This window comes from Zea mays, chromosome 8 (assembly GCF_902167145.1).
Source record: "Zea mays cultivar B73 chromosome 8, Zm-B73-REFERENCE-NAM-5.0, whole genome shotgun sequence".
NCBI classification, from domain to species: domain Eukaryota; kingdom Viridiplantae; phylum Streptophyta; class Magnoliopsida; order Poales; family Poaceae; genus Zea; species Zea mays.
The window spans coordinates 144824667-144848028 of record NC_050103.1 but is presented as its reverse complement, the minus strand read 5'-3'; the positions used below and the strand labels follow the sequence as shown (position 1 = coordinate 144848028).

The 23362-nt window shown below is 46.2% G+C and overlaps 1 protein-coding gene across 1 annotated transcript; it reads left to right on the top strand.

Annotated features, from left to right (window-relative positions):
- The first annotated feature begins 4832 nt into the window (after window positions 1–4832).
- Window positions 4833–5775, top strand: LOC100281991 (membrane protein). Its single transcript, NM_001159458.1, has 2 exons — window positions 4833–5226; window positions 5346–5775. Exons 1-2 carry the CDS (start codon window positions 4917–4919, stop codon window positions 5591–5593), a joined length of 558 nt encoding a protein of 185 aa, NP_001152930.1. The 5' UTR covers window positions 4833–4916; the 3' UTR covers window positions 5594–5775.
- The last annotated feature ends 17587 nt before the right edge of the window (window positions 5776–23362 follow it).

Below are 23362 nucleotides of genomic sequence, written 5' to 3'. Positions count from 1 at the left end.
GACATCTGAGTCGGTGATGTTGGGCAGCTCGGTGCGGTGCTTCGAAAATCGCCGGATGTAGTCCCGCAGGGATTCTCCTGGCTGCTGGCGGCAGCTTCGGAGATCCCAGGAGTTCCCAGGGCGCACGTATGTGCCCTGGAAGTTTCCGGCGAAGGCTTTGACCAGGTCGACCCAGTTGGAGATCTGCGCAGGAGGCAGATGCTCCAGCCCGGCTCGAGCGGCGTCGGAGAGGAACAGGGGGAGGTTGTGGATGATGAGGTTGTCATCGTCCGTTCCACCCAGCTGGCAGGCCAGCCGGTAGTCCGCGAGCCACAGTTCCGGCCTTGTTTCCCCGAGTACTTGGTGATGGTAGTCGGGGCTCGGAACCGGGTCGGGAACGGCGCCCGTCGTATGGCCCGGCTGAAAGCCTGCGGACCGGGTGGTTCGGGCGAGGGGCTCCGATCCTCCCCGCTGTCGTAGCGTCCCCCACTCCTGGGGTGGTAGCCTCGGCGCACCTTCTCATCGAGGTGGGCTCGACGACCGCGGCGGTGGTGCTCGTTGCCGAGGCGACCAAGGGCTGCAGGCGTCGCGTTCCGCGTGCGCCCGGTGTGGACCGAGGCTTCCCGCATGAATCGGGAAGTCGCAGTGTGATGCTCCGGGGGGTACCCTTGCCTTCGGAAGGCAGAGCTTTCGGCCCATCGGACCGCGGCATCCTCCAGGAGATTCTTGAGTTCTCCCTGGATACGCCGCCCCTCGGTGGTGGATGGCTCCGGCATCGCTCGGAGTAGTATTGCTGCTGCAGCCAGGTTCTGGCCAACCCCACTGGAAGCCGGGGGCAGCCTTGCCCTGGCATCGTCAGCGACGCGGTGCTAGGCGTCCTGGGCCAGATGACGCGCTTCTCTGGCTGGTGCTCGACCTGCCCACTCCTGCCCGATGTTCTGCCGGAGCTGCACAAGTTGTCCTGCTTCCTCGTCGAGCCTGGCCTACATCTCGCGGATTTGCTCGAGTTGTGTGTCCTGACCCCCCGCAGGGACTGGGACCACACCTAGCTCCCGAAGGATGTCAACGCGAGGCGCAGGCCTAGGGGGATCGCCGTCCTCCGGCATACCAAGGTGGTTGCCTTTGTCGAGACCCCCTAGATCGACGTGGAAACATTCGCGACTTGGGCCACAGTCCTCGTCGTCAAGGCTGTGGCCATCATCGGAGCAATCGGAGAGGCAGTAGTCACATGCGGTCATGAAGTCTCGCATGGCACTGGGGTTACCGAGCCTGGAGAAATCCCAACCAGAGTCGGGCTCGTCATCTTCCTCGGACCTCGGGGGCCCGTAGGTCGAGACGGTCGTCAGTCGGTCCCAGGTTGACCACATATGGTACCCCGGAAGGTTAGGATATGCCTTTATGAAAGCGTCCACCGAATCGGGGTCGCTTGGTGGGTCGAAGCTGAATCTAAAAGGCACAGAGTGAAAAACGGGCGGTACCTCTTGATCGACGGATGGTGACGAAGTCGCGTCGGGGACGGACTGCACCATTATCTCAGGTACGAGGCTAACGCCCAGCAAGTCCTTCGCGAGCGTGCTGGCGTCATCCATCCGCTTGGGTTGGCGTGTTGCGGGGAAACAATGCTCGTCTTCGTCTCAGATGCGAGGTCAACGCCCGACTTGTCCCCCGCTGGGGCGCCGGCGTCGTTGACTCGCTCGACAGCCAACGAGGTGCCGCCTCCTGCTTGGCCATGGTTGCCCCACCTCCTTCTCCTGCGGCGAGGAAGGTGACGGGACAAGCCCGGATGCTGCTCTTCTGCCATGGGGTGAAAACGTCGTCGATTCCGCCGCCGTCGGGCGGGCTGACGACCGTCGTTGTCGTTGTCGCGCGACGGAGGAAGGAGTACCATGTCGTAGCTGCCGTCGAGGGACATGAACTCGAGACTCCCAAAACGGAGCAACGTCCCGGGCTGGAGAGGTTGCTGGAGACTACCCATCTGGAGCTTGACGGGAAGCTGTTCGTCAACAGGTAGCAGGCCCCTACCTGGTGCGCCAACTGTCGGCGTTTCGCCCCCGGGGGGTCCCTGGACCGACGAGTAAATTGTCGCTGCGTGTCCCAGCCCAGATGGGTCAGCGCGAGATGGAACACAAGGGGAAAAAAAGGGGAACCGTGGCTCGTGTTATCCTGCGCCCAGGGCGGATGCGCTTGCAGTAGGGGGTTACAAGCGTTCACGAGAGAGAGAGAGAGAAAGAGAGCCTGTCCGTCAGCCCGTCCTCCCGCGCGGCCACCTTCTCGTACAAGGGCTCTGGACCTTCCTTTTATAGATGTAAGGAGAGGGCCCAGGTGTACAATGGGGGGTGTAGCAACATGCTAACGTGTCCGGCAGAGAGGAGCCAGAGCCCTATGTACATGCCGACGTGGCTGTCGCAGAGGTGTTAGTGCTCTGTTCATGTGATGTCGTGGCCGTCATAGGAGCGCTTGAGCCCTGTAGAAGCACAGCTGTCGGGGCTGTCGGGTCCTTGCTGACGTCTCCTTGCTTCCGTAGGGGGCTGAGAACCACCGTCGTCATGGGAGCACGCGGGGTGCCATCATTACTTGTTTTACCGGGGCGAGCCAGATGGGACGCCGATCTTGTTCCTCGTAGCCTAAGCTAGCTAGGGGTAGGGTAATGATGTGCCCCCTGTAACGTGGTCGGTCCGAGCCCAAGGTCGGGCGAGGCGGTGACTCCTCCGAGGTCGAGGCTGAGTCCGAGCCCTGGGGTCGGGCGAGGCGGAGACCGTCTTTCGAGGTCGAGGTCGAGTCCGAGCCCTGGGGTCGAGCGAGGCGGAGACCGTCTTCCGAGGTCGAGGTTGAGTCCGAGCCCTGGGGTCGGGCGAGGCGGAGACCGTCTTCCGAGGTCGAGGCAGGGGCCGAGCCCCGGGGTCGGGCGAGGCGGAGCTTCCTATGGCGCCTGAGGCTGGAATCGGTTGCTGTCAGCCTCACCCTGGCGGGTGGCACAACAGTCGGAGCAGGGCAGGCGGTGCTGTTTTCCTGTCAGGTCAGTCAGTGGAGGGGCGAAGTGACTACGGTCACTTCGGCCCTGCCGACTGAGGAACGCGCGTCAGGATAAGGTGTCAGGCGATCCTTGCATTGAATGCTCCTGCGATACGGTCGGTTGGCGAGGCGATCTGGCCAAGGTTTCTTCACTGCGAAGCCTGCCCGAGCTGGGCCTCGGGCGAGTCGAAGGTGCGCCCGTTGCTTGAGGAGGCCCTCGGGCGAGCCGTGAATCCACCTGGGTCTACTGTTCCTGCCCGAGGCTGGGCTCGGGCGAGGCGAGATCGTGTCCCTTGAGTGGATGGAGCTTTGACCTGTATTGCGCCCATCAGACCTTTGCAGCTTGTGCTGATGGTGGTTACCAGCCGAGTTTAGGAGTCTTGGGGGTACCCCTAATTATGATCCCCGACAGTCGCATTGATTGCTAGTGCGTGTGCTTCTCGTGGTTCTCGGTTGTCTCACTTTGGAGTGATTTGTGAATCTATGAGTTTGGATTAATAACTATCCCATTTAAGTATGGTCTAATTATATAATATATACAAACCATAGTAACACATGGGCAATTAAGTAGTCTTGTCTAATATTTGAGTTGGTGTGATGTTAGAGGGATCAACTTGTTGGAGCAAGATGAAAAATATGCCCATACTTATTAATTGTGAGGACGATTGAGATCTTTCATAACATATCGAGTTGAGCCATTTGTGTGAATAAGCACATTTATTTCTTGTACAAGGCTATTCAAAGAAGAGTATGCATCATTACACCGTGTTCAACACTTCACACATATGATCATATATTCCGATCGTCGGACATAACAAACTAAACAATATTTAACGTACAAATCATTTAATTCTACATAACTTAACTATAAGTAAACAACACATGCATCTATAAAATTGTTTAAAGTCAAGAATACTCACGTAGCGGCGAGACAACATCGACGCGGGCAAGGTGAACGGAAGCACCAGGCATGGGCGTGAGGAAGGGTGGGGCTAAACGTCGGGTGAAGCACTCGTCGGAGAGGACGAAGGCATGTGCTTCAATGCGGCCAGCGACGGGTGCTCCAAGGCGGCCATTGGGTTGTCGGCGGGCGCGCCTGGGAGGCCTACGAGGGTGCCGGCTAAGCCGGGGCAGCCCTCGGCGACGACAATGGTGGCGGAGCACGGCGGCGAGGCGCTCTGGTGGCAGCGGTGGCGAACAGAACATAGAGAGGCGCGCGAGCGTATGCGTGTAGAAAATTAAAACGTAGTCCAACAGCTGTACTGACAGCCGCCGGATGTAAGTCTTAGGTTCGACGGCTGTCAGTAGAGTCGTCGGATATAATATAACGGCCGACAATTTCCTACAAAGCCGTCGGACATTGAGGGGTCGTCGGAGCTTTCTCGTTTTCTGTTGTGACACAAACGTTGTTTTCTGTTGTAGACTGTATAATTCATAGAGAAGTTTAAATATGGGTATAGAAATGAGTAATCGTCTATGGGAGATAGCCTTTGCATTTTTCACGAAGAACATCTTGATTCACTTGTGATAGCTAGCCCTTCAATGAAGCACATAACGCTAAGACATGCGAACCGAAAAGCTGAAGCATTGCCGCGAACAAGAAAAGCATGAATCCGCGTGGATCGCGGCACGTCGTTGAGCTCGGCACACTCCGCAGTCCGCTAGCTCCAACCGATCCATGAGTTCCTGTACGTTTTCCGTGCACGCATCTGGCCGCGAGCTGAGCCGGGTGCCGCGGCCTCACGCTTTCAGCAGGCACCCCCATAGCTCGTCGCGCGTGCAGCGGCGGCAGCGCCGCAGCATGTATATATATAGGGCCCAAAGGAGACGCTATGCATCCCATCCATCGAGCTGCCCGCGCGCGGCAGTTAAGCTCACACATCAGCTAGCTCACCTTGGACGGCCGACCAGGTACGTTGCGAGCGATGGCGGGATACAAAGCGTCGGGCGGCACGGCGCTCGGCGTCGTCCTGGCTGTTGCCGCGCTCCTCGCCGCGGCGGCGATGGCGGTGGACGACGAGCACATGTACCACTGGAAGTGCTTCAACTCGTGCACGGGGAAGTGCCGCGACGAGGACGCCTTTGACGACGGCCACCGTTCCGGGGATTCGAACGTCTCTTCCGTCGTCTCTGGCGGCAAGTGCAACAACAGGTGCCTCAGCGAGTGCTTCGAGGACCTGCCGGCCATCTGCTACCACCAGTGCGTCGTCAGCAAGTGCCTCTGCTTCCCACCCTGTATGTGCTGCACAGCCAACAAGCTAAGATCCATGAATCCTACAAGACAATTATTTCTGGAATCCTAATGATCTCTCTCTCCCTGTCCAATGTGTTGCTTTATTTCTGTCATTTTGCAGTTAGCAAAGAGAAAACGATGTGCATGAAGAGCTGCTGCAACAAGTGCTTCCACCACGGCCCGCCAGCGCCTGGTCCTGGCCCGAAGCCGAGGCCGCCAATGCCTGGTCCTCCGAAGCCGCCTGCCCCGAAGCCGAAGCCGAGGCCGCCGGCGCCAAAGCCACCGACGCCCAAGGCGCCGCCACCGCCAAAGAAGCCGTGTCCCTGCCCGCCCGGCAGCGACGAGGCAAAGGCCGACAGCAAAAACTGATTCATACGATGGGATGGATCGGCCAGTCATCATCAGAAGCACTCATATAGTCATATAGATAGTATACTTCACATCGTAAGTACGCGTGTACGTGTAACGTACGTACTCGGCAAGTAGGCCCCACTATATACGACGACTCGTATGTGTACGCAGTGGGAGTCCCAAATAATTGTTGCTAGCAAGAAAGGCGATGATGTCTCCGTTGCTGTAAACTGGCATATGCGTATTATATATGATGATGAGCTGAAATTTATCTCCGATTCTATGTACTGCGCAGAGGCACAATGCGCATATTGTTATATTCAACAGGATCTCTAGAGTAGATCAGTGGGGTAATCTATGTTCTATGAAGTAATTTCGGGTTCGTAAGACTATCTCCATTAGTTTATCCATCCTCATACCCATATTCAAACTTCACTCTGCGAATAATACATGTCTATAGTATAAAACAATGTTTTGAATGTCCATATGAAACCTCTTTTATTTGATCAAGCTTGTACTGGTTCCTGGGGCATTGAAAATCCCCATATCTGTCGCCCTTGATTATGCACATGATGCACTACATTTGTGCAGACCGAACTTCTTTAACATCTTTTCTATGTATAACTCTCACTTTTGGGATAGTCCTAATACCCCTTTTGTTCTATCTCGGTGAATCTCTATGCCCAAAACAAAAGACCCTTCACCAAGATCTTTCATGTCAAACTTTGAGGACAAAAACTTATTTGTCTCTAGTAGTAGATTGACATCACTAGTAGCAAGTAAGATAACATACACATACAGGTTAGGAAGATGTACTTTCCATTCTTAAACTTTGCATGTACACAGTTGTCCTCAATATTTTCTTTAAACCCAAAATCTTTTATTGTTCTATAAAACTTCAAGTGCCACTGTCTCGAAGCTTGTTTTAAACCATAAATCGATTTCTTTAGGTGGCATCACATGCCTTCTTTTCCTTTCACCACAAAACCTTTCGGTCGTGCCATGTAAACAATTTCCTCCAAATCCCATTGAGGAATGTCGTCTTTACATCCATCTGATGTAACTCTAAATCATAGTGTGCCACTAATTTCATTATAATTCTGAAGGAATCCTTATATGAGACTGGAGAAAATGCCTCATTGTAATAGATCCCTTCTCTTTGTGTAAAACCTTTTGCCACAAGTCACGCTTTATATCTTTCAATATTCCTTTGGGAGTCGAGTTTTGTTTTGTAGACCCATTTACAGCCTACTATTTTGGCTCCTTTAGGAATTGTTTCCAAATCCCAAACTTTGTAAGCATTCATGGATTCCATTTCATCTTCCATGACTTCAAACCACTTTGATGAGACAGGATCACCCTCCATTTGAAGTCCTTCGATGTTATACACCTCATAATCATTAGGAATAGCTAATCCTCTTGTTCTTTGAGACCTTCTCGGGGCCTCTACATTTGGCACATCTATTGTTTGGGGTTGTTGTTACTCCCACTCATTTGTGGCATCATTTTCTATAGGATCCTGAAGGACAGGTTCCACATGTTCATTCATTGTCGCCACAGGAGAACTAACAACAAGGGTTGCCACTATAGTGTCTTGCATTGTTTGTGCAATAGGAACATATATTTCACAAATTGGTTCCTGAATTGTCTGAGTGAGCACATATACCCGCTTCTCCTCAAGATCAATTTCTTGACTTACCATGCTCCCCTGTCATCATTTCATCTTCTAGGAACACATCATGTCTTGTTTCTACAACTTTGTATATCTGTCTGGATAGTAGAAACAAAAACCATTTGATCTTTCTAGATAGCCAATGAAATGGCAACTTACTATTTTGGGATCTACTTTCCCAACGTCTAGGTTAAACACTTTAGCCTCATCAGGGCTCCCCCACACACATAAGTGGTTGAGTGAGGGTACTTTTCCTGTCCACAACTCATACAATATTTGGCTCCAACTTACTTGGTACTCTATTGAGAATATGAGTGGTGTTTTTTAATGCCTCCATCCATAGACCCAATGACAAGGTAGAGTAACTTATCATACTGCACACCATATCCATCAGGGTATGGTTACGCCTTTCAGCCACTCCATTTAGCTGAGGTTCACCCGGTGTTGAGTATTGGGCTACTATACCATTTTCCTATAAGAACCTTGCAAAAGGTCCAAAAACTTTGCCATATGGGGTATGCCGGCCATAGTACTCTCCACCACGGTCAGATTAGATTACTTAATCTTTGAATTATGTTGATTTTCAACTTCATCCTTAAATATCTTAAATTTATGCAACACTTATGTTCTTTATTTGATTGGATAAATGTAGGCAAACCGAGAGTAATCAACTGTGAATGTTATGAATGAGTTAAAACCATCCACAATTTTCATAGGAAATGGACCACATATGTCTGTGTGGGTTATCTGTAGAATTCATGTGCTTCGTTTAGCGTCCTTTTTAATTTTCTTTGTATACTATCCTTTAATGCATTCTCTATGTTGTTTAATGTCTGAGAACTCTAATGGAGGAATAATGTCATTATTAACTAGTCTCCCTATTCTCTCCCTCGAATTATGGCCTAAATGACAGTGCCATAATTTGGATGACACATCTTGAGTTCTCTTTCGTTTTCTGTTTCCATTCACAGACGAGGGTACTTTTTCATTCATTTCACTTACGAAATTCACATTTTCACGAAACGATAACAAATAAAGATCTTCATTTTGAAAAGCAAGACCAACACATTCTTTATTATGAAATATCTCACATTTGCCATCTCCAAAATGACAATCAACACCATCATTGTCCAAACAAGAGACACTTATCAAATTTCTCTGTAAGAAGGGAACATAAAGAACATCTATAAGTACAAGTATGAAGCCATTAGCAAGCTCTAGAGGAAGGTTGCCAACAGCTTCAACATCTACTTGTACTCCATTTGCAACTTTAATATGTCTTTCTTTTCTTTGCGTAGTCCTCATCGAACAGAATCCCTATAAATAGTTAACAACAAGGACAATTGCACCTGATTCATTAATAAACGTAATAATGTTCTCATCATTATTTGCCATGATTGACTTTAAGAATTCATGACAATCTTTCTTACAATGTCCTGTCTTCTTGCAGCGAAGACATTGATCTTTGTTTACCACAAACTTTTTATGTTGAGGCTAATGCTACTGAGGAGCCTTTCACTTTGACTTTGTGGGAGAGTTGGTATTAGCATTAAAATTTATTTTCTTATTATCTTTAACATAGTGGAGAGTGCCACCATTGGCAACTTTCATTTTCTTCTCTTCTTGCACACACATAGTCATACAACGTTCAAGATCCCATTTCTCGGGTTAAATGTTGTAGTTGACAAGAAAGGTGTTAAACTCTTTTGGCAATGAAGCAAAAAATCAGATGGACCAAAAATTTGTCCTTTACATGCAGATCTATGGTTTAAGCTTTAAGTCCATATGACTCATCTTTAGTATGTGATCTCTTATGGTAATGCCATTGCAACCTCAAGAATACCTCTCTGTCATCAATTGCTTTATCAGTTGAGTTGCATATGTCTTTGAAGAGCCATATAACTGACTCTTTATTCTATCGAGGTATTCTGTGACAGTGTCACACCCTGGAACTGAGCCCGCAAAAGTAGCCTCAATTGTGTTCTTTAGCACTACCATGCACTTTTTATTAGCAGTTGAAAGTCGCCTAGAGGGGGGGGTGAATAGGGCGAATCTGAAATTTATAAACTTAAGCACAACTACAAGCCGGGTTAGCGTTAGAAATATGAACGAGTCCGAGAGAGAGGACGAAAAACAAATCGTGAGCAAATAAAGAGCGAGACACGATTTGTTTTACTGAGGTTCGGTTCTTGCAAACCTACTCCCCGTTGAGGTGGTCACAAAGACCGGGTCTCTTTCAACCCTTTCCCTCTCTCAAACGGTCACTTAGACCGACTGAGCTTCTCTTCTCAATCAAACGGGACACAAAGTCCCCGCAAGGACCACCACACAATTGGTGTCTCTTGCCTCGGTTACAATTGAGTTTTGATCACAAGAAAGAATGAGAAAAAAAGCAATCCAAGCGCAAGAGCTCAAATGAACACAAGTCACTCTCTCACTAGTCACTATTTGATTTGGAATGAACTAAGGACTTGGGAGAGGATTTGATCTCTTTGGCGTGTCTTGTATTGAATGCTATAACTCTTGTAAGGTGTGGGAAGTTGGAAAACTTGGATGCCATGAATGGTGGAGTGGTTGGGGTATTTATAGCCCCAACCACCAAAAGTGGCCGTTGGGAGGCTGTCTATCGCATGGCGCACCGGCCAGTCCGGTGCGCCTGCCACGTCACGGAGCCGTTGGATTCTGACCGTTGGAGCTGAAGTCTTCTGGGCCACCGGAAAGTCCGGTGGTGCACCAGACATGTCCTGTAGACTGTCCGGTGCGCCTTCTCGCGCGTGCCTGACTTCTGCGCGCTCTGGCGCACATTAAATGCCGTTGCAGGTGACCGTTGGCGCGGAAGACGCCGTTGCTCCGCTGGCACACCGGACACTGTCTGGTGCTACACCGGACAATCCGGTGAATTATAGCGGATTGGCCTCCAGAAATCCCGAAGGTGAGCAGTTCGGAGTTGGAGTCCCTGGTGCACCGGACATTGTCCGGTGGTGCACCGGACACTGTCCGGTGGCACACCAGATAGTCCGGTGCGCCAGACCAGGGCACACTTCGGCTGACTTTTGCTCTCTATATTTGAATCCTTTTTCGGTCTTTTTATTGGTTTGTGGTGAACCTTTGGCACCTGTAGAACTCATAATCTAGAGCAAACTAGTTAGTCCAATTATTTGTGTTGGGCAATTCAACCACCAAAACAATTTAGGAAAAGGTGTAAGCCTATTTCCCTTTCAATCTCCCCCTTTTTGGTGATTGATGCCAACACAAACCAAAGCAAATATAGAAGTGCATAATTGAACTAGTTTGCATAATGTAAGTGCAAAAGTTACTAAGAATTGAACCAATAAATATTATCATAAGATATGCATGGATTGATTTCTTCTTTTTCAACATTTTGGACCACGCTTGCACCACATGTTTTGTTTTTGCAAATTCTTTTGTAAATCCTTTTCGAAGTCCTTTTGCAAATAGTCAAAGGTAAATGAATAAGATTTTGAAAAGCATTTTCAAGATTTGAAATTTTCTCCCCCTGTTTCAAATGCTTTTCCTTTGACTAAACAAAACTCCCCCTCAATTAAATCCTCCTCTTAGTGTTCAAGAGGGTTTTAGATATTAGTTTTTAAAGGGTTGAACCAATTTGTAATTCTATCAAAAATAAGATATCAATTGAAAAATCATCAATTGAAAAATCTTTTCTTAACTCCAAATTTTGAAAATTGGTGGTGGTGGTGCGGTCCTTTTTGCTTTGGGCTAATACTTTCTCCCCCTTTGGCATGAATCGCCAAAAATGGATACTTGAGTGAAATATAAGCCCTTTTTACTTTCTCTCCCTATGGTAAATAACATATGAGTGAAGATTATACCAAAGTTGGAGAGTTGCTCGGAGCGACGACGAAGAATGAGTAATTGATGGAGTGGAGTGGAAGCCTTTGTCTTCGCCGAAGACTCTAATTCCCTTTCAATCTATGACTTGGTTTGAAATACACTTGAAAACACATTAGTCATAGCATATAAAAGAGACATGATCAAAGGTATATTGATGAGCTATGTGTGCAAAACATCAAAAGAAATTCCGCGAATCAAGGATATTTAGCTCATGCCTAAGTTTGTTAAATGTTTGTTCATCTAGTGGCTTGGTAAAGATATCGGCTAATCGTTCTTTGGTGTTAATATATGCAATCTCGATATCCCCCTTTTGTTGGTGATCCCTTAAGAAATGATACTGAATGGCTATGTGTTTAGTGCGGCTATGCTCAACGGGATTATCCGCCATGCGGATTGCACTCTCATTATCACATAGAAGAGGAACTTTGGTTAATTTGTAACCATAGTCCCTAAGGGTTTGCCTCATCCAAAGCAATTGCACGCAACAATGGCCTGCGACAATATACTCGGCTTCAGCGGTAGAAAGAGCTACGGAATTTTGCTTCTTTGAAGCCCAAGACACCAGAGACCTTCCCAAAAACTGGCAAGTCCCCGATGTGCTCTTTCTATTAATTTTACACCCCGCCCAATCGGCATCCGAATAACCAATTAAATTAAATGAGGATCCCCGAGGATACCAAAGCCCAAACTTAGGAGTATAAACTAAATATCTCAAGATTCGTTTTACGGCCGTAAGGTGAGCTTCCTTAGGGCCGGCTTGGAATCTTGCACACATGCATACGGAAAGCATAATGTCCGGTCGAGATGCACATAAATAGAGTAAAGAGCCTATCATCGACCGGTATACCTTTTGATCGACGGATTTACCTCCTGTGTCGAGGTCGAGATGCCCATTGGTTCCCATGGGTGTCTTGATGGGCTTGGCATCCTTCATTCCAAACTTGTTGAGAATATCTTGAATGTACTTCGTTTGGCTAATGAAGGTGCCCTCTCGGAGTTGCTTCACTTGAAATCCCAAGAAGTACTTCAACTCCCCCATCATAGACATCTCGAATTTCTGTGTCATGATCCTACTAAATTCCTCACATGTAGATTCGTTAGTAGACCCAAATATAATATCATCAACATAAATTTGGCATACAAACAAATCATTTGCAAGTGTTTTAGTAAAGAGTGTAGGATCGGCCTTTCTGACTTTGAAGCCATTAGTGATAAGGAAATCTCTTAGGCATTCATACCATGCTCTTGGGGCTTGCTTGAGCCCATAAAGCGCCTTAGAGAGTTTATATACATAGTTAGGGTACTCACTATCTTCAAAGCCGGGAGGTTGCTCAACATAGACCTCTTCTTTGATTGGTCCATTGAGGAAGGCACTTTTCACGTCCATTTGGTAAAGCTTGAAGCCATGGTAAGTAGCATAGGCAAGTAATATACGAATTGACTCAAGCCTAGCTACGGGTGCATAGGTTTCACCGAAATCCAAACCTTCGACTTGTGAATAGGGATGGCAGTTGGACCCGTGGGTATGGATACCCGCGGGTTTCGTACCCACCGGATATGGATACGGGTACAAAAACTCACCTGTGGGTCCTATCGGGTCGGATACCCGAAATACATCGGGTCGGGTATGGGTAAAATACTTTACCCACGGGTATCCAGTGGATACCCGAAATATCAATATACCTCTTTAAATATGCTACATCCACTAAAAATGTGCTACATTCACTAGAAAAACTCACTCGCATGTGTTGTTGATTAATGAATATTAATTTGTGTTGTGTTAACAGTCAACTGTAATGTAATCGAGACCAATGAGACATTGACAATGTTATAACTGTCAACTGTCATGAACTCATTAAGCTTTTATTCTCTGTACTCAATTTTAAATTTATTGGATGTGATAATTATGAGTTGAAATATTGTATCGACGTGTAGCCAAATATAGTCATTCTCGTGTTGCATTGGTGCTTAGATGTAAACTAAAATATTTTATGCATTTATTATAACACTGACCGAATGTTATTTAGTCTACAATAACATATCCACTGGATACCCGATACCCGGTGGATACCCGATGGGCATGGGTACGAGTACAATTTCTCGCCCGATTGGCTTGGTGGGTATGGATATTTGTAGAAGTCTCGGGTATAATTTCGGGTCGGGTATTATTATACCCGAACAAAACCCGACCCGCTGCCATCCCTACTTGTGAATATCCCTTGGCCACAAGTCGGGCTTTGTTCCTTGTCACCACACCATGCTCATCTTGCTTGTTGCGGAAGACCCACTTGGTTCCTACAACATTTTGATTAGGACGTGGAACTAAATGCCATACCTCATTCCTAGTTAAGTTGTTGAGCTCCTCTTGCATCGCCACCACCCAATCTGAATCTTGAAGTGCTTCCTCTATCCTGTGTGGCTCAATAGAGGAAACAAACGAGTAATGTTCACAAAAATGAGCAACACGAGATCTAGTAGTTACCCCCTTTTGAATATCGCCGAGGATGGTGTTCACGGGGTGATCTCGTTGGATTGCTTGGTGGACTCTTGGGTGTGGCGGTCTTGGAACTTGTTTATCTTCCTCATCTTGATCATGGACATCTCCCCCTTGATTATTGCTCTCCTCTTGAGGTGGCTCAACTTCTTGATCTTCTCCTTCATCATTTTGAGCCTCATCCTCATCTTGAGTTGGTGGAGATGCTTGCATGGAGGAAGATGGTTGATCTTGTGCTTGTGGTGGCTCTTCGGATTCCTTAGGACACACATCCCCAATGGACATGTTCTTTAGCGCGACGCACGAAGCCTCTTCATTATCTAGCTCATCAAGATCAACTTGCTCTACTTGAGAGCCGTTAGTTTCATCAAACACAATGTCACAAGAAACTTCAACTAGCCCAGAGGACTTGTTAAAGACTCTATATGCCCTTGTGTTTGAATCATATCCTAGTAAAAAGCCTTCTACAGCCTTAAGAGCAAATTTGGATTTTCTACCTCTTTTAACAAGAATAAAGCATTTGCTATCGAAGACTCTAAAATATGAAACATTGGGCTTTTTACCGGTTAGGAGTTCATATGATGTCTTCTTGAGGATTCGGTGTAGATACAACCGGTTGACGGCGTAGCAAGCGGTGTTGATCGCCTCCGCCCAAAACCGATCCGAAGTCTTGTACTCATCAAGCATGGTCCTTGCCATGTCTAATAGAGTTCTATTCTTCCTCTCCACTACATCATTTTGTTGTAGCGTGTAGGGAGAAGAGAACTCATGCTTGATGCCCTCCTCCTCAAGGAAGCCTTCGATTTGTGAGTTCTTGAACTCCGTCCCGTTGTCGCTTCTAATATTTTTTATCCTTAAGCCGAACTCATTTTGAGCCCGTCTCAAGAATCCCTTTAAGGTTTCTTGGGTATGAGATTTTTCCTGCAAAAAGAACACCCAAGTGAAGCGAGAATAATCATCCACAATAACTAGACAGTACTTACCCCCGCCGATGCTTATGTAAGCTATCGAGGCGAATAGATCCATGTGTAGGAGCTCGAGTGGCCTGTCAGTCGTCATGATGTTCTTGTGTGGATGATGAACACCAACTTGCTTCCCTGCCTGACATGCGCTACAAATCCTGTCTTTCTCAAAATGAACATTTGTTAGTCCCAAAATGTGTTCTCCCTTTAGAAGCTTGTGAAGATTCTTCATTCCAACATGTGCTAGTCGGCGATGCCAGAGCCAGCCCATGTTAGTCTTAGCAATTAAGCAAGTGTTGAGTTTAGCTCTATCAAAATCTACTAAGTATAGCTGACCCTCTAACACTCTCTTAAATGCTACTGAATCATCACTTCTTCTAAAGACAGTAACACCTGTATCCGTAAAAAGACAGTTGTAACCCATTTTACATAATTGCGAAACTGAAAGCAAGTTGTAATCTAAAGAATCTACAAGAAAAACATTTGAAATGGAATGGTCAGGTGATATAGCAATTTTACCCAATCCTTTGACCAAACCTTGATTTCCATCCCCAAATGTGATAGCTCTTTGGGGATCTTGGTTTTTCTCGTAGGAGGAGAACATCTTCTTCTCCCCTGTCATGTGGTTTGTGCACCCGCTGTCGATGATCCAACTTGAGCCCCGGATGCATAAACCTACAAAACAAATTTAGTTCTTGATTTTAGGTACCCAAACGGTTTTGGGTCCTTTGACATTAGATACAAGAACTTTGGGTACCCAAACACAAGTCTTTGATCCCTTGTGTTTGCCCCCAACATACTTGGCAACTACCTTGCCAGATTTGTTAGTTAAAACATATGATGCATCAAAAGTTTTAAATGAAATGTTAGAATCATTTGATGCAATAGGAGTTTTCTTTTTAGGCAATTTTGCACGGGTTGATTGCCTAGAGCTAGATGTCTCACCCTTATACATAAAAGCATGATTAGGGCCAGAGTGAGACTTACTAGAGTGAATTCTCCTAATTTTATGCTCGGGATAACCGACAGGGTACAAAATGTAACCCTCGTTATCCTGAGGCATGGGAGTCTTGCGCTTAACAAAGTTAGACAATCTTTTAGGAGGGGCATTAAGTTTGACATTGTCTCCCTTTTGGAAGCCAATGCCATCCTTGATGCCAGGGCGTCTCCCACTATAGAGCATGCTTCTAGCAAATTTAAAATTTTCATTTTCTAAGTCATGCTCATTAATCTTAGCATTAAGTTGAGCTATGTGATCATTTTGTTTCTTAATTAAGGCTAAGTGATCAAGAATAGCATCAACATTAATATCTCTACATCTAGTACAAATGGAAACATGCTCAACGGTAGATGTAGAGGGTTTGCAAGTTTTTAGTTCAACAATCTTAGCATGTAAAATGTTATTTTCACTTCTAAGATTGGATATGGTAACATTACAAACATCTAAATCCTTAGCCTTAGCAATTAATTTTTCATTCTCATTTCTAAGGCTAGCAAGAGAGACATTCAATTCTTCAATCTTAGCAAGTAAACTAACATTATCATCTCTAAGATTGGGAATTGAAATATCACAAACATTTGAATCAACCTTAGCAATTATTTTAGCATTTTCATTTCTAAGGTTGGCAATAATATCATGGCAAGTGCTTAGCTCACTAGATAGTTTTTCACATTTTTCTACTTCTAGAGCGTAAGCATTTTTAACTTTAACATGCTTCTTATTTTCCTTAATTAGGAAGTCCTCTTGAGAGTCCAAGAGTTCATCCTTCTCATGAATGACACTAATTAATTCATTTAATTTTTCCTTTTGTTGCATGTTTAGGTTGGCAAAAAGGGTGCGTAAATTATCCTCCTCATCACTAGAATTATCTTCATCACTAGAGGATGCATATTTAGTGGAGGATCTTGATTTTACCTTCTTCCTTTTGCCGTCCTTTGCCATGAGGCACTTGTGGCCGACGTTGGGGAAGAGGAGTCCTTTGGTGACGGCGATGTTGGCGGTGTCCTCGTCGGAGGAGGAGTCGGAGGAGCTCTCGTCGGAGTTCCACTCGCGGCACACATGGGCATCGCCGCCCTTCTTCTTGTAGTATCTCTTCTTTTCTCTCCTCTTTCCCTTCTTGTCGTCGCCCCTGTCACTGTCACTTGATATTGGACATTTTGCAATAAAGTGACCGGGCTTACCACACTTGTAGCACACTTTCTTGGAGCGGGACTTGTAGTCCTTCCCTCTCCTTTGCTTGAGGATTTGGCGAAAGCTCTTGATGATGAGCGCCATTTCCTCGTTGTCGAGCTTGGAGGCGTCGGTGGGGAGTCTACTTGATGTAGACTCTTCCTTCTTCTCCTCCGTTGCCTTGAATGCGACCGGTTGTGCTTCGGGCGTGGAGGGGCCATCTTACTCGATGATTTTCTTTGAGCCTTTGATCATCAATTCAAAGCTCACAAATTTTCCTATTACTTCCTCGGGAGATATTAGTGTGTATCTAGGATCACCACGTATTAATTGTACTTGCGTAGGGTTAAGAAAAACGAATGATCTAAGAATAACCTTGACCATTTCATGGTCATCCCATTTTTTGCTCCCGAGGTTGCGCACTTGGTTCACCAAGGTCTTGAGCCGGTTGTACATCTCTTGTGGCTCCTCCTCTTGGTGAAGCCGGAAGCGACCGAGCTCCCCCTCGATCGTCTCCCGCTTGGTGATCTTGGTCACCTCGTCTCCTTCGTGCGCGGTCTTGAGTACGTCCCAAATCTCCTTGGCACTCTTCAATCCTTGCACCTTGTTATACTCCTCTCGACTTAGAGAGGTGAGGAGTATAGTGGTGGCTTGGGAGTTGAAGTGCACGATTTGGGTCACCTCGTCCTCATCATAATCTTCATCCCCTACGGATGGTACCTGTACACCAAACTCAACAACATCCCATATGCTTTTGTGGAGTGAGGTTAGGTGATATCTCATCATATCACTCTACCTAGAATAATCTTCACCGTCAAATGTCGGTGGTTTGCCTAGTGGGACGGAAAGTAATGGAGTATTCTTAGGAATGCGAGGATAGCGTAGGGGAATCTTACTATACTTATTGCGCTCTTGGCGCTTAGAAGTGACGGACGCGGCGTCGGATCCGGATGTAGAGGGCGAGGAAGAGTCGGTCTCATAGTAGACCACCTTCTTCATTTTCTTCTTCTTCTCGCCACTCTTGTGCGATCGAATGCGTGAAGGGGATCCATCCTTCTTCTTGTTGGTGGACTCCCTCGATGGAGCCTTCCCGTGGCTTGTAGCGGACTTCTCACCACCGATCACCATCTTCTTGGCGTGATCTCCCGACATCACTTCGAGCGGTTAAGCTCTAATGAAGCACCGGGCTCTAATACCAATTGAAAGTCGCCTAGAGGGGGGGTGAATAGGGCGAATCTGAAATTTATAAACTTAAGCACAACTACAAGCCGGGTTAGCGTTAAAAATATGAACGAGTCCGAGAGAGAGGACGAAAAACAAATCGTGAGCAAATAAAGAGCGAGACACGATGATTTGTTTTACCGAAGTTCGGTTCTTGCAAACCTACTCCCCGTTGAGGTGGTCACAAAGACCGGGTCTCTTTCAACCCTTTCCCTCTCTCAAACGGTCACTTAAACCGAGTGAGCTTCTCTTCTCAATCAAACGGGACACAAAGTCCCCGCAAGGACCACCACACAATTGGTGTCTCTTGCCTCGGTTACAATTGAGTTGATCACAAGAAAGAATGAGAAAAAGAAGCAATCCAAGCGCAAGAGCTCAAATGAACACAAGTCACTCTCTCACTAGTCACTATTTGATTTGGAATGAACTAAGTACTTGGGAGAGGATTTGATCTCTTTGGTGTGTCTTGTATTGAATGCTATAGCTCTTGTAAGGTGTGGGAAGTTGGAAAACTTGGATGCCATGAATGGTGAGGTGGTTGGGGTATTTATAGCCCCAACCACCAAAAGTGGCCGTTGGGAGGCTGTCTATCGCATGGCGCACCGGACAGTCCGGTGCGCCACCGGACACTGTCCGGTGCGCCTGCCACGTCACGGAGCCGTTGGATTCTGACTGTTGGAGCTGAAGTCTTCTGGGCCACCGGACAGTCCGGTGGTGCACCGGACAGGTCCTGTAGACTGTCCGGTGCGCCTTCTCGCACGTGCGTGACTTCTGCGCGCTCTGGCGCGCATTAAATGCCGTTGCAGGTGACCGTTGGCGCGGAAGAAGCCGTTGCTCCGCTGGCACACCAGACAGTCCGGTGCGCCACCGGACACTGTCTGGTGCTACACCGGACAGTCTGGTGAATTATAGCGGACTAGCCTCCAGAAATCCTGAAGGTGAGCAGTTCGGAGTTGGAGTCCCCGGTGCACCGGACACTGTCCGGTGGCACACCGGACATTCCGGTGCGCCAGACCAGGGCACACTTCGGCTGACTTTTGCTCTCTATATTTGAATCCTTTTTCGGTCTTTTTATTGGTTTGTGGTGAACCTTTGACACCTGTAGAACTCATAACCTTGAGCAAACTAGTTAGTCCAATTATTTGTGTTGGGCAATTCAACCACCAAAATCAATTTAGGAAATGTGTAAGCCTATTTCCCTTTCAGCAGTGACCCACTTTTTATGTTCAAGGTCATATACCATCTGTTTGAGAGCATGGTCCCTCTGTCTAGTCTGCCAAACAAATTTAGCCTCATTAGTCTCCCTCATCGGTGCCACAGGCTCATTGGGACACGGTGTGGTGACTACCAAGTCCACCTCAGCCAAAATAAATGCTAGGTCAATCATTTTCTTTCACTCAATATAATTATCTCCTTTTAGGGGTGGAATATCTTTTATAAACCCTATCAAGGAGTATCCTCATTAAATTACAATTCATGTAAAGTAAGAATAAATTTCAGTAATTTTATGCTTCAGTTCCAACAAAATTAAACATATATTTTATTCATTTTACACTATTTCTACATAACCAATGGGCAGAAATAGAACTAATGTGAAATAAAATTCACAATAATATCATAGTATTGCTATTAATCAACATTGGTCAGAATAATAACAATATTATAATAATATGAAGATTATATCTATTTTCAAAATTAAATTATCCCGTTGGTTCGAATTTAATAATGAAAATAATAACTTAAAATATGTAGCAGAAATGCAAATTAAATTTTTATTCAGAAGCATAAAATAAATTCTTTTATACTCTCTAATCAAATTATCTCATTGTTCAAATTTGAATAGAGATAGAACATCAATAATTAAATAATAGCTTCTAAAAATTTTAAAATATTTATTGTTTCCTTTTTGTCTTTTACAACTAGCCGCTTTGAATGGGCGTGTGCAACACACGATCGGGAGAGTGCCTAACCGTCAGCTCTTTCGACGGGTTGCTTTGTGCCCGCTCCCTTAAGCCTCTTTTTCTCTCAACTCTGACTGAAATTAGCTAAAAAGGTCCGTCTTAGCCCACTTAGGCCTATTAGGGTTTCACTGGTATAAAAAGGATGGAGTATGTTTTGGAGCCTTTAGCGGAGAAAATGAACTGCTCAATCTCGTTGGACTATCGACGGGCAGGAAAACAGAGTGAAAATTGGGCTATTTACCTATATAGGTATTCAATTTGTAGTATATACTTGTATGTACACTACATACATAAAATTTTGCGGTAAAAAGTTAGGAATTCATCTGAATATGATTGAAAATCGATGTCCTTTCCCTGTCACCACGATGATCACGACTACAGCCATGGTGACCATGACCATGACAAACACCATGATGTTGATGTCGGCGATGGCAATGACAACGATGACGATGATTATGATGTGGGGTTTTGGTAATCGAGACTATTGACTAACATCTACTATAGTATCGTAATTGAGCTCGGTTAGGTCCATTTTTATGCATTGTTATCCTAAACGATCGTTTAGACTGTTTAAACGCCATTTAAATGCTACTCGGTAGCTAATCGTTTAGGTCATTTATGCCATTTAATCCAGTTAATCCTATATAATCCATTTTTAGTCTGTTTAAACGCCCGTGTAGTCCGAATAAATGCTAAACAGAGGATGAACAACTATTTACTGTTTAGCATTTAGGATAACACTGTTTTTAGGATTGAACAAGAACGACATCCATAAAAAGGATGGTGATAGACACAAAGGAAAATCAAGTGCTCAATATGGAAAGAGGGAAGAGAAAAGAGAAAAGCAAAATGCGAGGGCTCAAGACAAAGTTATAGCTAGGACATTTTGTTTTGTCGATCAAGACATAGTAAAGTTCATTACCAGATTTAGGATAGACGGTCGTGCTATTAAGACATAAGCTTAATTAAACAATTCAGTTATCTAGTGCCACTAGGTGTTGAAATTATGCGCATTGTATATAAGCTTAGTAACACGCTCAAAGAGTAAGCGAAAATGTTTATTTATAACTCTTTGAAAAATAGTAACTATGATTTAATATGTTTGGCAACACATTTGAAAGTTAGCACACTTAAGAAGAGATGAGAAAGTGCTCTTGTTGTAGTTTTTTCGTACGCACCAGATGTTCAATGTTGCACCGAACATGTGCACCAAACATGAGGCAAGACCATTCAAGTTGTACAACTTTTAGCCAAGAACAATGGAGTCTGATGTGCATTGAATATCAACAACCGAACATGTCTAGTGCATCACCAGTTGGCGCACCAAAAAGAGAACAGAAAGAGCTGGTAAAATAGCATAGTTGCTCTAACACTCATCGGACGTGTCTGGTTCGGCATTAGATGTGACACCAAATAGGAAACTCAAAGATAGTGGAAAATGCATTTTAGCTCTATCATGCACTGGATGAGTCTTGATGTCGTGTCTAGTGTGTGCACCAGTCACATGACAAATGTTAACAAGTAGTTTGTAGCCGTTGAAAATATAGTTCTTGGAAAGGTATAGACATGCCTAGTGTAGGAACCAACGATGCTTTGGACATGTCTAGTGCCTCTGATTTTAGCCCAACAAAAGTGTAATACTCAAAATTGTGTACAAGAAATACATAGAGGATTTCCTCATTTTAGGTGCCATATTTGCATCATAAAAAGAGCACACGTATAATTGAGGGTGATTAATTAAAACCAATAATACCAAAATAAAAGAAAATGCATCATGTGGAGTTTTTATGTTTGTGCATTAAATATAATAATAAAAATAATAATAAGGATAATAAGATAATAAATGCTAGAAGTTAAATCAAACCCTAAATTAAAATTTGGGTTTTGAAAAGGAGAAGAGAAACGATATAAAAATATAGATAATAAATTAAATTCTTAAAGATGGGTATATTTAATCTCATAGATATAATTTGTAATGATGAGCCCCAAAAGTTTGAATTAAATTTGAATTCAAATGGAATTTGAAAAGAAAGAAAAGAAATGTAGAAATAAAAGAAAAAGAGAAAGAGATCTTACCTGGGCCGCGGACCAGCTTTCGGCCCACCTCTGAATTACTCACGCGCGGCCCACACATTCCCTTCACCCGCGTGCGCGTGTATCAGCCGCGGACCCGATCGGTGGGACCCACCTGGCTGCCTCTCACTCGTGCCCGCACCTTACCCCATCCACTGACCCGTGGGCCATCTGTGTCAGCACTTCCTTCTCCACCGAATCCAGCCAACCTCGCCGCGAAGACCGGAGTGGGGGCGTGATTCCGGGGTTGACCCCGTCGCAGCTGGCGCTCCAAACCGACCTCCCTGGTGGCCATAAAGCATGACACCGAACCCTAGCCTCCTCTTCTTGCTGCCGCCGCCATCAAATCGAGGGAGAGAGGGTTGTGAGTTCCGCCGCCGTCGGTGTCTGCCCGTGCGCCCGCTGCCCTGGGGACTTCATCGTGGCGCCGTGGGAGATCTGAAGACCCGCATCCTCACCCCCATATCGGTGTGTTTCCGTGAGTAGCCCGCCACAATGGAACTCGCTGCCATCACCGTCTGTGTGGATGAACTACCGCTGCGCATGTCCAGGTTGCCACCACAGTCGACCCGCGTCATCCTCACCGTTGTGGCTTCGGGCTGGGCGCTGTGTGGAGGCACACTGATGATGCACATGGAATTTTCGGGCGTGATTAGGGGCAAACGGTGCCGCAATTCCTCGCCGTGTGCACGACGCCGCCGCGATTCCACCCTCCTCCGTGGGCAGCAACCACCGCACATCCAACACCGGTAAGATTCAACTCCGATGCCTTCCTCTCCTTCCTCCGATCGTGCACCGTCTAAATTGGCCCCGCTCATTCACCCTATTGACCGGAATTGCCTGACGGGGCTGTGCCACCACTGATTGCCGCTCATCTCGGTAGAAGGAATTGTAGTTGCCCGCTCGCATGGGGATAGCTCCGATCGATTCACCATACCGGGGGTTGTGTTCGGGATCGCTTGTGATCGGGAGTGGTCGAGTTATGGGCGAAATCGTTGACCCCCGGCGGGGTTCGCCGTTGCAAGGCACGGCGCCGCCGTGTCTGGGCGCGATTTGGTGAAGACGCTCAGGGACCGTTGGATGGCACATCTGTGGAGGAGGTTTGGTCTGTAGGTATAACCTTGTGGCCCTGTATCGTGACCGTCGGATCAATAATGGGCAGCCCAGATTAGAAAATCGTGTACCTCTTTGTTTCATTAAACACTGGCCAATGGATCTAGATCCAAAGGGCCGTATGGCATACTGATTCAGTCAAAGCCTAGATCTAATCCTAAGCGCCCATTCTTGATCGTGCGATCAGAAACCCCCAATACCCCTTCAGTCGCACCAATTGCATATAAACCCCTGGGATTTAGGGTTTT

Excerpts from the sequence above, each read along its gene's own strand:
- LOC100281991 (NM_001159458.1), top strand. The coding sequence starts at position 4,917 with ATGGCGGGATACAAAGCGTCGGGCGGCACGGCGCTCGGCGTCGTCCTG. Across the intron at positions 5,227-5,345 it reads GTGCCTCTGCTTCCCACCCT|TTAGCAAAGAGAAAACGATG; the intron begins GTATGTGCTGCA and ends GTCATTTTGCAG.